A 16,390-nucleotide genomic window follows, 5' to 3' on the forward strand; every position below is an offset into this window, starting at 1 on the left:
CTAGACAATCTTCTCCACATTTCACAGAACTCTCAGTCCCTGAATACATGCCAGTCAGCAAACCAATGAGGGGTCTCTTTATATATATATATATATATATATATATATATATATATATATATATATATATATATATATATATATATATATATATATATATATATATATATATATATATATATATATATATATATATAAAGAACTGTAGAAATGAAGAATCACATGGTAAGACCTTAAGGAGTGCAAGGTGGAGCAGCATCCTAATTAGTATATTTTGCACAAATGATTGTTTTTTTTTTTTATTGTTTCAAACACAACTTTATTAGTTTGTTAAAATAACTACTGTACCAAGCCCCAAAATGTTTCTATATCTCTGGGGAATGCCTTCATGGCTTCAGATCCCAATTTTTAGCACTACAATATTTGGACTGTTGGGATTATTCAGAATTTCATTTCCTGCCTTCAAAATTAGGACTTGATTTTTTTTAATTGATGAAATCTGGATTAATGGATTTCATGGGTTTTTACTAAGTTTATAATAATTGCTTGAGTTCTTTGTAGCTTGCATAATTGTGAACTGTGGGATTTGGTTTAGCTTGCCCCACTGTGTATTACCTGCCCTGTACTGTCAACTACTGATGAAAAGAAATTACTCAGTTACTGTACTTGTTGGGAAAATACCCTTGTTTGCTCACTCCGTTAACCCGTTCACTGTGATTGGCACGGATTTTACCTTCGCTGGTAGCCTGGCAACATATACTCCCAGGTCTTTTTCTGCCTCTGTGGTGGATAGTGGAGTGTTTCCCATGTTGTATTGGTATGGTGGATATCCCCTCCCAAGGTGCAGGACTATATTTTTCTTCTTTGAATTTTAGCAGCCACTTATTGTTCCATTCCTGTAGCTTGGTGATGTCTTCTTGTAGGAAATCTGCAGTGAAGGTGTGTTAAGGCAACTAAATGCAACCATAACTTTGCTTGCATTGTATTTATTATGGTAGTCACAAAATAAATAGTTACAATGATTTATAATATTGAGAATATAACAAGATTATATTGTGCATAAATTACTCCACCATATATCCTCCAGTTTTACTTAATTCTTATATATTTTTAACCTTAGGCCTATAGCCCCCATAGGCTTTCATGGTGGTGCCTGGTGGTCATCCCCTGCCTATTAGTGGAACAGGCAAGTGTTCTAAAGTGGTGGCATCTTGCTTGGCTCATGCTGCCTCCCAGAACTACACTTGATCCTCTTTAGTTTTGCAACATTCCAGGTTGATGGGTGGTCATCAGGACACCATGTGGGTAGTCTTCAGTCACTCAGCGATGACAGGAAATTGTCAGCTTGAAGAGGCGGGCAGGGCTTGAACCTGGGCCCTCCAGGACACAGCGTCTGCACAATGACCATGCGCCCACCACCTCACCGGGGCAGCAGCAGAGAGAGCAATATTCTCTGGCAAAGTTAAATTTGTCAGGTTTAAATAAGGAAGCATTTGCCTTCTTCTAAATCTAGACAAAAAAAAATCAATATGTATGTGTGCATGTGTGTGTGTAAGGTAGTTTCTTCGGTACAGATCACCCTTCACTGTGTATACAAGCTGGGAGTGAACACAATATCCCTTTTTATGGCTGTTGAGGCTGCCTCCATCTTCTCCCTCAAGTTGGGGTCACCGATGATGTGTGCTGCATTCTTCACATCCTTGAGCACTTCATCAAGTCGCTGGATGCACTTCACAGTAACACCTTCCTGAACGTCAGTCAGTTCCATGATCTTGTTGAAGGGCATTCCACAAGCCCACTGATACACCACCTCCGTCAGACCAAAGTTGAACTGATCTACAAAGTCCCCAACAGGTTCCAAGAGGCCACATTCCTGTTGTATTGTACCAATGTGCCGTGCTACATCTTTAAACTGCTTTATGCCAGACTTCAGCTCTGGCGTGAGAGCTGGGTCGCTACAGTTGCGCTGCTGGAACACCATACAGGAGAGCAGCGCCGCTATTAGCTCAGCAGGACTATCTGCAAAAACATTCTCCAGCACCAGTTCTGTCACCATCAACTCGTTGCTACTGCCCATTTCACAAGCCACACGACCCTTTAGGGTGACAGTGTTGTTTTGTTCAACGTAGCCCAGGCGGCGCAACACTTGGGTTCGCATCTGGTACTCTGGATGAAGCTGTAGCGCCTCCTCTGACATGAGGAATCTGAGGCGTCCCGCCCGCTCCTCTAAACTAAGTCGCACAAAGGCTTGCCCAAAATGTTCCTGAAACATGGGGCATTCCAAACATGCCTTCTCTGTAACCTTTGTTTGCAGGCACTCCAGGGCGTGGATCTGGGCCACAGCTTCCATTTCTCGCACCCCCAGATCTTTGACCAGGCTCAGGGAAGGCAGGTCTTTCCCCCCAGACTCATTCAGACGCTGCATTTGACTAATCAGCTCTTGCACTGACTTGGATGGCGGGTCATCTCTGAAGCGAGGAATGAGGCGCTTCTTAATGTTGTCTATGACTTTGTCAGCACTAACTTTGAGAGTCTTGGCAATGATGGCGGTCACACTGCCTGGCGGCACCTCCAGGCAGATGTGTTCTGAGGTGTCTTGTAGCATCTCAAAGGTGTCCAGGCTGGCAGCCATCACTTCGCGTGTCTGAATTTCTTTCTCTGAAGCTGCAGCTACCTCCTCCTTGCCCCTCAAGATGAAGACTGTCAATTTGTTGTGGTCGCGGGTGTCTATCTTAAGAAGGCAACCAAGGCGCTGCTGGTACATGCCATGACTAAGCAGTAACAGCCGGCCCGGAGCCATGGCCTTCATCACACCAGGAAAACCTAACACTGAGGTATACACTCGCTGCCGCTGCTTTATGTACTCCCGACTGGCAGCATAGTACTCTTTCACATCCTTGCACACAAGACAGGAGAATTCAGGTTCAGCAGCCAGCTTTGCCTCAGCCTGCTCCAGCTGCTCCTTGTATATACTTTGGTTGGCCATCTGGACTGCCTCAGAGAAGGAGCGCTTCATGATGTCTTCAACAGTGAAGCTCTCCACACGCAGGATTCGGAGCATCATGGAGTACGTCAGCTTGAACCGAGACTCAAGCTTGGATGGTTTGCCTAACATCATACGGTGCAGGTCAGCCATCTCCGGCACCTCTACCTTACAGAGGACCATCACTGTGCCAGTGGTGTCAAGACCACGGCGGCCGGCTCGCCCCGCCATCTGAATGTATTCACTGGGCACCAGGTCCCTAAACGCCGTTCCATCATGCTTCCTGGTGGAATCAAAGACAACACAACGTGCGGGCATGTTGACTCCCATGGCAAATGTTTCTGTGGCAAAGAGAAGTTTCACCAGGCCCTTGGCAAAAAGCATCTCCACCACCTCCTTCAGAATGGGCAGAATGCCACTGTGGTGCACACCTATGCCCTGTAAGAGTAGTTGGCGCATGTAGATCACCTGTGGCAGCTTTTTGTCAGTGCCCTGCAGGCGGTCGGTGCAGCGGCGGATGAAGGAGCGGATCTCCCCTTTCTCCCGGCTGGTGGTGAGGTCTTGGCTCAGCAGCAGCTGGGCGTTGCTGTCACACCGCTTCTTGGAGAGCGTGAAGGCCACCACTGGCAGTAGGTCATGGCGCACCAGGTGGTCCAGCAGCCCTATCCACATGTTTTTTTCCTGCTTCTCCCCCATGTGTTGGCGGCCATGACGGGGCCCTTGTGTCTGCTGGCCCTTCTTTCTATCACTCTTGGATGCCAGGGCGTCGTTGTAGCCCTTGGTGACAAAGGTGCCACGAGCATCAACCAGCAGGAAGCGGTCGTCCTTGGAGCGCCCGCCAGTGCCAGTGTAGAGGAAGTGCTCCAGGGGCACCGGGCGCTGGCTGGTGCTGATGACGTAGATCTTACGCTTCTTGATGCGGCCAATCCAGTCAGCAAATTCAATGGTGTTGGGGACTGTGGCCGAGAGCAAGACAATGTTGACGGAGGCCGGCAGCATTATGAGCACCTCCTCCCACACGTGGCCACGATCAGCGTTGTTGATGTAGTGCACCTCATCAAATATGACCCACTCCAAGTCCCGAATAAGGTCACTACCGTTATACAGCATTGACTGCAGGATCTCTGTGGTCATAATAAGGCAAGAAGCTTTGGGGTTGATCTGGATGTCTCCTGTGAGCAGACCCACATCTTCAAATTTCACCTTAAAGTCACGATACTTCTGGTTGGACAGGGCCTTGATGGGTGAGGTGTAGACTGCCCGTGTCATGTGCTTGAGGGACAGGGCCACAGCATACTCTGCCACAACAGTCTTGCCGGCAGAAGTGTGTGCTGCCACGAAGACGCAGTCCTGCTGCTCCAGGTGCAAGACGGCCTGCTTCTGGAAGGTGTCCAGCTCGAAGGGGTAGGTACAGGCTGGGTTGGGAACACGTGCTGCATAGTCATCCACAGGAGCATTGATATCCACATTTTCAGCCCACTCGGTGTTCCTGGCAATGACAGGCGCCGCGCTGGTGCTGGAGGTGTCCAGGACGAAGTCTTGCTTGGGGGGTGGTGGAGGCGGCTCAATGTTGAACTCCTGAACCAAATTGGCATCCTCTTGGCTGAGTCCCTCCAGGCTGAGGCTGCCACCACTCTGCTTGGCTGGATGCTGCTCCTCTTCAAAGATCTTCTGTTCATTCAATATGTCAGCCAGACTCACCACCAGTCCTGTCTCGTTCTGCTCCTCCTGCTCTGTGGTCCCATCCTTCTCCACCAGCTGCTCTGGCAGGTCAAAGGTCATGCCACCAGACAACCTTGGGTGACTCACCAAAAAGTTCTTAGGGTCAAAAATATCCGATGCCTCCACTGCCTCAGTGTCCACCTCAGGTACGGGGAAGCCGCCAGGCCAGAAGGGGAGGTTAGTGGTGGACCCCCGCACCATCTCTTCAGGCGGCCCTGGTGCACGGCCCAGCGAGAGTGAGTTCTTGGCGGTGGCCCCGGCATCTCGGCTGCTCACTTCCCGCAAGCCAGTTATCTCCCCGGAGGCTGGGTCTCGCTCTACTTCCAGGTGGGAGCTGGGGGGCAGTGGACACAGGCTGTACAATCGGTGAGGATCTGGCACCCGTGGGAACCATTTCCTAGAATTGGCTGCGCTGTGGATTGGGAGGAGTTCTGGTGTGAGAAGGTACTCCTCCACCTGGTCCTGCAGGCGAGGCAGCACTGGCGGCAGACAGCCCAAGACCTCCATGGAGCTGGCATTCCTGAAACAGTGCCGAGGCTTAGTTACCAGGGCGGCACAGAGACGAGACACCGTGGACTGCCATGACCCTGCTCCTAAAGCCCACTTACAAAGGCTGAGGATGTGAGCCAAGTTAGCAGCTCAGGGCCAGGATGAGGCAGGTCACAGGCCACACTAAGATCTTCACACAAAAGTGGACACTTAAAACTTAACCTATGCTAGAGCCTAGAAGACAACATAATGATCATTTTACCTGATGACCTCAGAACATTCAAGCTTCTGCTTTGCACTGGCATTGTTGGACCATATATAATCAGCTCCATGATTTGATTGTAATCTGGTTTATATGGTCATTCTACTGATACGTGGATATTGGCATTTGAACAGTTTTAACCAATAATGGTAAATCACAAAGTTATGCCATACAAGCTGAAGGTTGAGAATTAATCCAGTCACAGCACAATTAACACTTTCGTGCACGTGGACACGACATACGTGTCACTATATCTGTCTGGTCAAAAAGCACGGCTTAAGATTGACCTGACTGTCGCATCACGGGGACAAAAAAATTCACCAAAAATTCTGTAATTCTCATTGACGCATGATACTTGGTCTGTAGACAGGCTAGCACATGTCGGCTCGAGGTAAGCTGATAGACCCTTCTTGCCGGGAAATTTTCCTGGGTGACAGAACAAAAAATCTCTTCAGTTGACTGTCTCTAGCGGTCGCAGACTGGTTAGTGTGTGGCGGGGGGCAGGGTTCAATATTTTTTTTCTTTCAAGCCTTACTCATCGTTTTTATTATTTTTTTATTTATGACCATTATAATTGGTGTATCAAAATTCTGTTTGTCGCGCTAATTAGCTCATAAATGTCCACTTCTTTTGTTATAGAAAACAATGTTATATTTTTACTCCTATGTGAAAATGTGAGGTTTTTTTTATTTCAGAAATCAGTTTGCGTCACTTCAACTCACGATATCGCAGTAAAATATAAAACATTTTTTTTTTCTTTCCATATGAAAGAGCTTACAATTTACAGTGAAATGTAGGTATGTACTTTCATAAAAATGAACCGAGCAAAAGATTCGATAAGCGAGTTTTGAAAAAAATTTATACCGAGCGCTCAAGGTAGCTAGTTAGGTGTGCGTTTTGGACGAGAAAATCAGATGGGAGGGTGTGCACGAAAGTGTTAATTACCATGTATTCAGTATATGCGTATAAAAAAGAATCAACACTCAACACCAAGTCAAACATGAAAATGGTTACCCTTTAAGATTGGTATGTTAAAAGATGAAATACAAGATGCAATAATAAATCAATGTCAACTGAAATGAGCATATTAGCTTAATTTAAGTTAATACCAACGACACATATATGAGGAATAAGGTGAGACATAAGATGCGATGGGTTGATGCCTTAGAACACTACCTGGATATACTTGACAGTGGGGACAGATTTCTCTCAATGTATAACTGTCACCTGTGGTTTGCATGTCCATAGGGTATCAAGCTGACAATATCAATGGACAATGCAGAGTTGGTAGGCTACTCCACATATCTGACTCAGGTATTGGTGGTACAGGTAACTCAATTTACGCGAGTTTGGTTTCAGCGTTTTTAAATAACGCGGGGTCCAAAATCCAAACAAATGTTTAATTTACACATTTTTTTCACTTATACGCGATATTTTATGGAATGGCCACCAGATGTCTCACGCAACTGGACTCACACGGCGCCGCACCCACACAGCTGAGCTCAGTTCTTCCTGTGCGCCACTTGAACAACAATACAGTACCCACGCTGCCACACTACTCAACAATGACAACACCCTAGCTGCTGTGCTACCACGAGGGGAAGGGCACCCAGAGGAGGAACCACAAGAGGGAGAGGAGTCAGAGTGATACAGTAGGCAATAAAGGTACAAACCTATCTCTTGTTTGATTTACGCGACCTCTTCAAGGACACAATACTCGCGTAAATCGAGTTACCTGTACAGGGAGGGCTGCATGCTCCAAACTGAATGCTCTGACACAACCACCACACAAGTAAACTAAAAAGGAGCTTCCGCATCACTCAAATTCAGCTGAAGCTCATGCTATATATGTTGATTTTGTCCCTTAGTGGTGCCTTGTAGTGCTCACACGTGTATTTTAACTCCCATATATTATTATTATTGTTGGAAAAAATATATTTAAAAAATCACTAGTGTAACCCAGTAGCAGCGGGGATCATGTTTCTTAATGGTCCCTCCCAGCAGGAAAAATTAGAAAAAATCACCCCTCACACAAACCATTTCATAATATATATCAAAGCATTTGTGATCGGATTATGTATCATCTATTTTTGGGGGTCTATATCATGGCACAAATTTGGCCCGTCGCTGCTACCGGGTTAAAAAATCACTAGTTTAAGAGACAATTTGAAGATATGATCCTCCAAGGAATATGCTTTACAAATGACATTTCAGGGGACGGGTCATTACATATATATTGCCCTGAAGACTAACCCAAAAGACTTGCTGGTACTGCTCTTACAAACTGTTGATGTAAGAGTAGCCAAAGAGGGAAAAAATTTGACAAAGAGGTTTACTGATATTCCCTCTTGAAGTGTTAAAGTTGAAGGCAGGAGGAAATACTGACAAAGGAAGGCTGTTCCAGAATTTACCAGTAAAAGGGATAAAAAATAAAGATGCTGGTTAACATAAGCATAAGCATAAGGAATTTGGATAGTATGGGGATGAGCTGGAGCAGGAAGTTGTGTGCAGCGGGGATGCAGGAGGGGGTAGGAATACATTTAGCAAGTTCAAGGAGCAGCTAGCATGAAAATATCGATAGAAGATAGAAAGAGAGAAAGCAATGCGATGGAATTCAAGAGCTAGAACACTGTCAGTAAGAGGAGGGGAGCTTATGAGCGATCACAAGAACAGGTAAAAAGATCTAAAGTGGTGGCTCCTAACCTTTTTTAAGTCACAGACCCCTTGAAGAATGCGATGCAGGCTATGGACGCCCTGAACCCCTCCCCAGAAATATTCACATAAAAGTCATAACAACAACTTTGCATGCAATGAATATATGTACTTTGTTTTACTGACTTAATATATGATTATGATGGGCTGAGTAATCAGGGTTTTACTGTACCCAGAAATCATGACATTATTGTAAAAGTGTACTCATTAGGATGAGACCCATGGTAAATTAGGAGATGATATCCTGGGAGAAGTGGAGATAACCAGCAGCACAGAACAAGGATGCACACTAGCAATGACACTGCTAAAAGATGATTGCCTACTTAATACAGGTATCCTTCACATATTGCAGGGTTGCCTATCACAAATATCCTGTATCACAATGTTATAAAATCCTACACTTTTAGGGCATTGCAGTTGACTCTGACCTGGCCTCTGTTGACCCTGACCCAGCCTCTGTTGACCCTGACCCAGCCTCAGTTGACCCTGACCCGGCCTCAGGGGTACACATGTGTCAACTTGCTCCCTTTGCTTCGGGTCGTAAATCAAAACACTTGTAAAGCAAGGCACTCATAAACTTAAGTATTCTTTATTGAGCAGAAACCTAGTGATAATGAGTGCAGTGGTGTCCTATGATACCTTTGGGAGCGTAAGGTCTTTTTAACCCCTTGGCTGCGGATTTCCTACAAGAAGACATCACCAAGCTACAGGAGTGGAGCAACAAGTGGCTGCTACAATTCAATGAAGAAAAATGTAAAGTCATGCACCTTGGGAGAGGAAATCCAGCATACCAATACCACATGGGAAACACTCCGCTATCCACCACAGAGGCAGAGAAAGACCCGGGAGCATATGTTATCAGGCTACCAGCGAAGGCAAAATCCATGCCAATCACAGTGGATGGGTTAATAAGGGGGGACCAGGTGCCAAAAGCTCAAAATTGGTTGTTATTGGTCTACATACAATGTTGTTTAGTTCAGTAAATGTAGATAAGCATGACAAATAAACGAACTACTCATAACTTTTTTCCTCATTAGTGGTGAATATTTTGTTCACTCTTAAACAGTGTGACTTGTTTCCAATCTGATTGCAGCATTTGACCGAGGAATGTGATAGGCAATTTTGTGTGCATGTTCACTGCTCCAAAACCCATGAGCCACCAATTTAATATCGAAGAAAAATGTGGTAAAATTCAGAACATGAAAAAAAATCGCTGGAGTCGAATTTCATGGCAGCAGGAGTGATTGTTATCAGGTGGTGTAAAGCAAGCAGACATAAGATCATTTATAAGGAAGGCGATAGGAATTAAAGTTTTCAAAATTATGCCAAAATTCAATAAAATGTATTCATGACAAAAAGAATAACCCTATCGTTCTGAAACTTGGCCGGGAATACTGCATAATAATAGGAAACAAATTAAAGTTTGAAAAATCATGCAAAAATTTAATAAAAGAGTCTTCATGAAAAAAATATAAACCCCATCGTATTCAAACTTGGCCAGGAATGCTGCACAATAATGTAGTTTATCAGCTAAAAATCTCAGGCAGATCAGAACCATATTTCAAACTTCACTGAACAAACCCCTGAGGCCTCAACCAACACAGGGCAGCCTAGGCCTACTCTGGAGGTGACTGAAGCATGGTGCCGGTATTTCAAAGTTCAAACCTTAGGCCGGTCGGATATACGTAATTTTTCAACAATATTTCTTGGATTTTTTTTCAATATTTGACCGGCCAGATTGTTGCCAGATACTTTGGGCTTTTGGATAATTGAGGTTTTATCACATGCTGGTTTATTATTCAAATGTGTAGCTGTTTGTTTGTTACTATTGCCTCTAAAAATGATAGAGAAGGGGGAAGAATGGGGAAGATATGGTAAGTTGGGGAGGTCTAGGAACCAATTAGAATAAATCCCATAATTCTGTTCTTTGGCTGTCTCAATTTTCTATATCATGGGGGTTTCTTAGGCCGCTTTCACAGTCATTTTGTTTGTTTTGATCGTTACCAATGGCGACGATCACCGCTATAGAATTTCCACTTAAAACTGGCTGATGGGGTAGTGGCAGCTGCGGGGTTAGCCTAGCCCCACACCTTACCACACACTCAACACCTCTCGCTTCCTCTGCAGCCGTCACTACCCCATAGGCCAGTTTCATGTGGAAAGCTATAGCGTCGATCGGCGCCATTGGTAACGATCAAAACAAGCAAAACGACTGTGAAAGCGGCCCTTAGTCCCAATCAGGTGTGATACATGAGACTTAATTAAAGACAGGTTGTGTTCCAGGATAATTTTTTTATATAAATATAAAGTCGTCCCTCAAATAGTACGGTTTCGGTTTTATACGGATTGTCATGGCGTGAGTGGCAACACTGTTCTACCAAAACACCTGCTGAAAGCACCTCAAAGCATTCGAGATAGGTGTTCACCTTGCAGAAGAATTCAGATTTAGAAGTTACGTTTTGGGATGAGTTACATTGCCGTAGGGAGATCATACCACATTAATGACAGCAGTGTTCGCTGTATCTATGATCTTGGTCTTGATGTCACAGGTGGCCTGGGATTTCCCCCTTGGTCTTGGTTCGGGAGGTAGTTGTCCCTTTCAGTCCCAACTACAGCCTTTGAAACGGCTTACTCCCTCAGGGCCAACACCCTGAAAATCATAGTGTAAAAGAAATTCTTGCCGCAGTAACTGCCAGTGCTCCAAGAGTGCTGCAAGAGTGGAGATAAAGGCCGTCCTTTTACTAAGCCTCGTCGTTGCTATGGTAATGGCGTCTCACTTGTAGCAAAATGGCATACGCTGATCTTCCTGGCGACATTTAACATGCATTACTAGCTGTCCTGGCTGACGAACTCCTTACAACAGAAGATGAAAAGGAAGCTTCAGTGGATATGGTGGCACAGAGGTGTAATGCAATGGAAACACTTGTATTGTTTGTTTGGGCCGCCATATTTGCTGATGACGTCATCACAGTACGAAGGCGCTCCACCTCTCAAAGCCGGGAGCCAGAAGGTGTGTCGAGTTGGCAACTCCTGCTGCCGTGTCACGCGATTGAGAGCACTCGGGACGTTCCGAGAGTCCCGATTCCCTCTATCAAACACAGCCCAGGAGCGTTTTTAAAAGGGGCACTAATTTTATACGGATTTTCGAATAGTACGGGAATCCTGTGTCCCTAACCCCCGTACTATTTGAGGGACGACTGTATACACTTTTGTAGGCAGATGATGGTTTAAATTTTTCACAGACAACTTAAGCTGCAGAAAGAGGACTGCAATTACTGGGCAAAGTAGTGGAAGAATCTGGATCATTGATTAATAGAGGAACAAGTAACATTATTATATTCAATGAAAAAACATGCAAGAAGTAGCACTTATTAAAAAAAAAAGATTATTTGGGAGAAAAAAAAGTTTCACAGCTTAAAACTAACCAACTAATGGTGATTGATTCACTCACTCGCAGCTTACACTCTGAACGGTCCCCTCGGGCAAGCACTTATACAGCTGCCCAACCCATACCAAGTCACTCCAGGCAGGATCGACCAACTTGCCCCAGCCATGAGTTATGTGGGCATCCCCTTGGTTTGCTCCACTCAGCATTGTCTCCTACACAAACAAGCCTATAGAGGATCACTGTCCAGGAGGCGTGCCACATCACCATAAAGCTTGAGTTGGCATTAAGCTGGTAACAAGACTCGATTCTAACCACTATTCACGAAGTCGCTGGTTCAGCATAGTCATTCCAGCAATACCACACGATCGTGCAAAGGCACTTGGTGCCAAAGGCATCAACAAGCCTCTCTAAGTCACTATTCAGTGTCCATGTTTAACAGCCATACACTAAGACAGGGAGCACAGGCAACTTAAAGAATCAAATCTTTGTCCGCCGGCATAGATATCGACAACGCCAAATGCTTGTGTTGAGTGACCATAACACCGTGGGACAGGCCATTCCATCAAATGACTTCCTGGTAAGACCCACCATTGTTATGCACTACACTACCAAGGCATGTGAAACTTTTGGTCACAATAACATCCTCACCACATGCATGGACAGACTGAACCCTGTCATCCAGCAAGCCTCGAAACAACAACCTCAGTTTTGGTTCAGAAGACCCTCAGTCTGAGGCCTTGCCCCCCCTCAACCCCCACACCTGCTATGGGGGTGTTGGGGGGGGGGGGGGGGGGGTTGACACAAAGTAAATCACCAGATCCTGATTAGTGTAACTGACTAACTGATCATGCTTTCCTTTATGTGTTTTTGTTAATTGGGAATATGGAGATGAGCCAAGCCTCCACTGCTGCCATTGACAATAACAGTGAAGTGCAAAGTATATTACATGTATTTATTGTAAATAACTCAACTTGACAAACCTAACAAAACTAAATCTAACCTAATCTAGTCTAACATGACAACCTAACTATTGTAAAAGCTCAATTTAGCAGAATACTATTTGGCAGAAAGCTAATTTTAAGAGGAAAAATTTCATTCTGTTATTGCCATGCAATTTATTGGAAAATTTCTACTAAATCAAGAGTGTTTCCAAGAAGCGCCAGACTCCAAGTGGAGCGTCAGTCTATTGTCAATTGCAACCGACAGACTTCCCACACGCTCCAGTGTTTTCATTGCTTCTTTGTGTGATTTACATGTTAATTCCATACTGTTTCTACAATGAAATGTGTAATGTTATTGTATGACCATTATTTTCAATGTAAAATGATATACAAGAACACGTGACATTATGGGGTGAATTGTTAGGAAGCTCTGGGGGCCAGAAAATGCATTCTCCTGATCTTGTTCTTGATAAATACTCCATAAGGTACTTGTACAAGTGCATAAAACAAATACTTGGGTTGGCTGTTGGGGGGAAGTGAGAGCCCAATGTGCAGGGGAAGGAAGTGAATCAAGTGTAACTATCAGTGTTGGTGTATTGTGCTGAGAAGTGAGTGTGGAATTGTTTTATGAATGAGTCAAAGAATGTTCAAAGAAAATACTGTATATTTTTCCTTTATTGACATTTTCTATTTTTGGCTTTTTTTTTATTGATAGTTTTTAAGCTCTTGTGAGTGTTGTGAAGGATCATTTGTTGTGGAAATGAATAATATAAAACCAAAATAACCACCAGCCCGCATAGTAGACCACACCCGCCATCACTTTGTCCCGTCCCGCGCTGCATATTTCGGCCGCCCCACACCGCATGCAAAATAAATTTAAACTAACCTAACTTAACCTAACAGGGGGTATTTTCCATATTCATTTGTTACTGCACTGCATTCAGGGACCAAAAAATAATCCATACTGTAAGTTTTAACTCCGCAAAAGGTGGCCACCCTCTCGTTAATATTATCCACACCAACTCCTGCATATTAACCTATGACTGGCTCATCAGGTATCAGTTGGGGACACATCAGTAACTGGTTGCTAGTGCCTCAGGTAGTAGCAAGTAGTCGCATTGTCAGTACACACATCCACATTTACTGCCTGGTAAATTAGCAAGGATAGGGGTCGCCTACTAATTTTGAGATGCTGACTGCTTATTTCTGGACAAAATATGATGTTGTTTATTATTGAGATTGTATTTTCTCTGGAAATCACTAAATGATTGACTTTTCAATGCTTTTAGTGCACCCGCCGCCGCCTGCCACCGCAAAATAGCTTGCAGAGAGGCTCAACTTTTTACTGTTTCTATATTTCACTCACCGCTCACAAATATCACAAGTGGACAAACTAGAACAAAACCAGGCAAATTTATGGTAAAATTCTAGTGTTTGCCCATACTCCCCCTCTCCCCCAAAATAAGCTTGGGGACCTGTGGGAATGTGGGGTTTCAGGCAGGGTTGGCAATGATTAAATCAAATGCAATACATCCTGTGTACATGCATACAACATGTGGATACACGCATACATCTTCTTCTTCAAAGATTTATCCCCTAGTATCACTAGGCGAAACAGACCCTTGTCCGAAGAGGGAAAAAATTGCTCCCTCCCTGCATGGGGGAGCACAGGCCATTGCCAAAGGTGGCCTGTAGCAAGGTGCGACAGACCGACTCTATCGGCGGCCGAAATCTAGCCGACCAAGTTGGTCCGTCGATGAGGACTGGCGTGTCTCTGACGCGCATACAAGTAGGAATGCATTGCGCAGTACGAAGTGTGTACACGCGGAAGAAAAAACAAAAAACGACGCGCATACTAATTGGTCACGACGTGCGTACTAATTGGTAGTGTGGTACGTATCCTAAATTATGAGTTGTCACCATGAAACTGGTCATAGGAAATGCACCTCTATTACTCAGGGAATTGGGGCGAGACTGAAATATTGTTGCAGTGTTGTTTACAGCCTTCTAAACGGTGTTTGAAAAATTGCGTACTAATTGGAAAGGGGGGGAGTTCTTATCCAATTCAGACGCTCCCCTGCCCCCCTTCCAGGATATATTGGATTCCAGTAATTCCAGGTGTAGGCACTAGTTCAGTCCATTATTCATCTACCTGACAATAAATTGCATTAAAGCACTCAAATGAGCTTCCCCCAGTCACTACCCTTAGGTTTTGGCTAAGAATTTATGATTTTTTTTTGGATTTTTAGAGATACATTTTTTTTCCCCTTGTTAATAGACATTACTTTATGCATGTTTGTGGGATTACAGCCAGATAGTTAAGGCAAATTTTGAGACGCACCCCATCCTTCTAACTTACCGCATTTCACGTAGGCAGTTTTTTTCGCAATTTCGCGTACTAATCAGAGAACCACGTACGAATTGGCGAACTTACCATAACTTTTGAGATACAATCCTTTACTTTTTTTTCAGCGACTTTTTAGAGCGGCGACTATATATGAGTTGACGGTAAAAAAAAAACCCATGTTGTGAGTATCAACTTTGTCAGAGGAAGCTGTGGACCTTCTCGTCTAAGAAGATACATAAACAACGTGCCAGGTTAGATGTAAGAAAATATTAATTCTGTAATAGAGTGGTGGACATCTGGAACAGCCTCCCTGAAGCAGTAGTGAGTGCACCATCAGTTAAAATCTTTGAAAATAGGTTGGATAAGGCATGGAGGTCACAGACAAAAACTTGAGCACATGGTAGCCATTGATATTGGGCACGGGTCCAGACAACTCGACCACGGAGACCACCCGAACGATCAGAGTAAGAGTTATCTCGAGCCAGAGACACAGGCATTGTAAGCCTCTTCCGAAATTCTTCTGTGAGTTTCTGTGAGTGAATATTGTCGGCAAGGAGTGGCTGGCTGGGGCACGCCAGGCACCAGGGGCGGGCTGCAGCTGCTGCCCGCCCCTGGTGCCTGGCCCAGGGTGGCGAGGCGGCCGGTGGTGTGCTGGCATGCGGAGGAAACAACAGAAAATAAAAATACAACAGCAATGCAGACACTGACACACCAGCAGCAGCACTAAAGTCAAGGAGCCAGGCAGTCAAGCACTATGTGACCTGCACGTATATGTCCGCCTGTCTCTCTCTCACACACACACACACACTATTAGAGAAGGTACTCACCACACTCCCGCTGGCTTGTTATTCAGTCAAATGTCTCCTCCTCGTCGACGGGAAGTGGAGGTCTATTGTCAGATTAAATTCCCATCTAACGTGCGGCTTCCTTGTTGGGCGGCGAGGCGAGCTTGATCTTGATGTTACAGGCGACTTGCAATTTCTCCTCCCATGGCAGGCCTTTGTAACGGCACCTCCTGTGAAAAATAAAACATACAGAACAGACAGTATGCTAAGTAAATAGGACAAAATATATGACAAAGTGGGACAAAAAGCACCATCTACTCCCTTACTTCCAGTCCTCTCGGTAAACACATTCATTTAACGCCCTATATGTCTCACTCAGAAACACGCACCATTTTCTAACATTCATACTTTGGGGCCTCTTTCTCTTTATACCAGTCTAAGTTAAGTCTCCTTTCTCTCCATCTCATTCTTCCACTTGTTCAGTCCCTCATCTTTCACTGCTTAGTCAATCACATTCTTCCACTTTCTTACATCCCACTCAAAGCCCTCTCTGTTTCTGTCTATCATTCGTCCACATTTCATTATCCATTTTCTGTTTCTAATCTATCTACTCCTCGATCCCTTCTCCCTTGTTGTTTACTTGCAACAATAAATTAACTATCAATCATCAATCTAATATTCCACAATTATATGCCTTTCGTGCTATTATAGTCGTGTCCTCCATTATACCTCCAATCTCACGTTTATAGGCTATCTCAAGG

The 16,390-nt window shown here is 44.5% G+C and overlaps 1 protein-coding gene across 1 annotated transcript; it reads right to left on the reverse strand.

Moving 5' to 3' along the window:
- Positions 1 to 970: 970 nt before the first annotated feature.
- Positions 971 to 15,835, reverse strand: LOC126998725 (helicase SKI2W-like). The gene is made up of 2 exons (XM_050860715.1): positions 15,672 to 15,835; positions 971 to 5,225 (listed from the first exon to the last, which is right to left on the reverse strand). The coding sequence occupies exon 2, from the start codon at positions 5,210 to 5,212 to the stop codon at positions 1,583 to 1,585; it is 3,630 nt and encodes a 1,209-aa protein (XP_050716672.1). The 5' UTR covers positions 5,213 to 5,225; positions 15,672 to 15,835; the 3' UTR covers positions 971 to 1,582.
- Positions 15,836 to 16,390: the final 555 nt, after the last annotated feature.

The sequence above is a fragment of the Eriocheir sinensis genome, chromosome 2 (assembly GCF_024679095.1).
Source record: "Eriocheir sinensis breed Jianghai 21 chromosome 2, ASM2467909v1, whole genome shotgun sequence".
Classification (NCBI taxonomy): domain Eukaryota; kingdom Metazoa; phylum Arthropoda; class Malacostraca; order Decapoda; family Varunidae; genus Eriocheir; species Eriocheir sinensis.

What these genes read in the sequence shown, in the direction of transcription:
- LOC126998725 (XM_050860715.1), bottom strand. Translation starts at nt 5,212, where the DNA reads ATGGAGGTCTTGGGCTGTCTGCCGCCAGTGCTGCCTCGCCTGCAGGAC.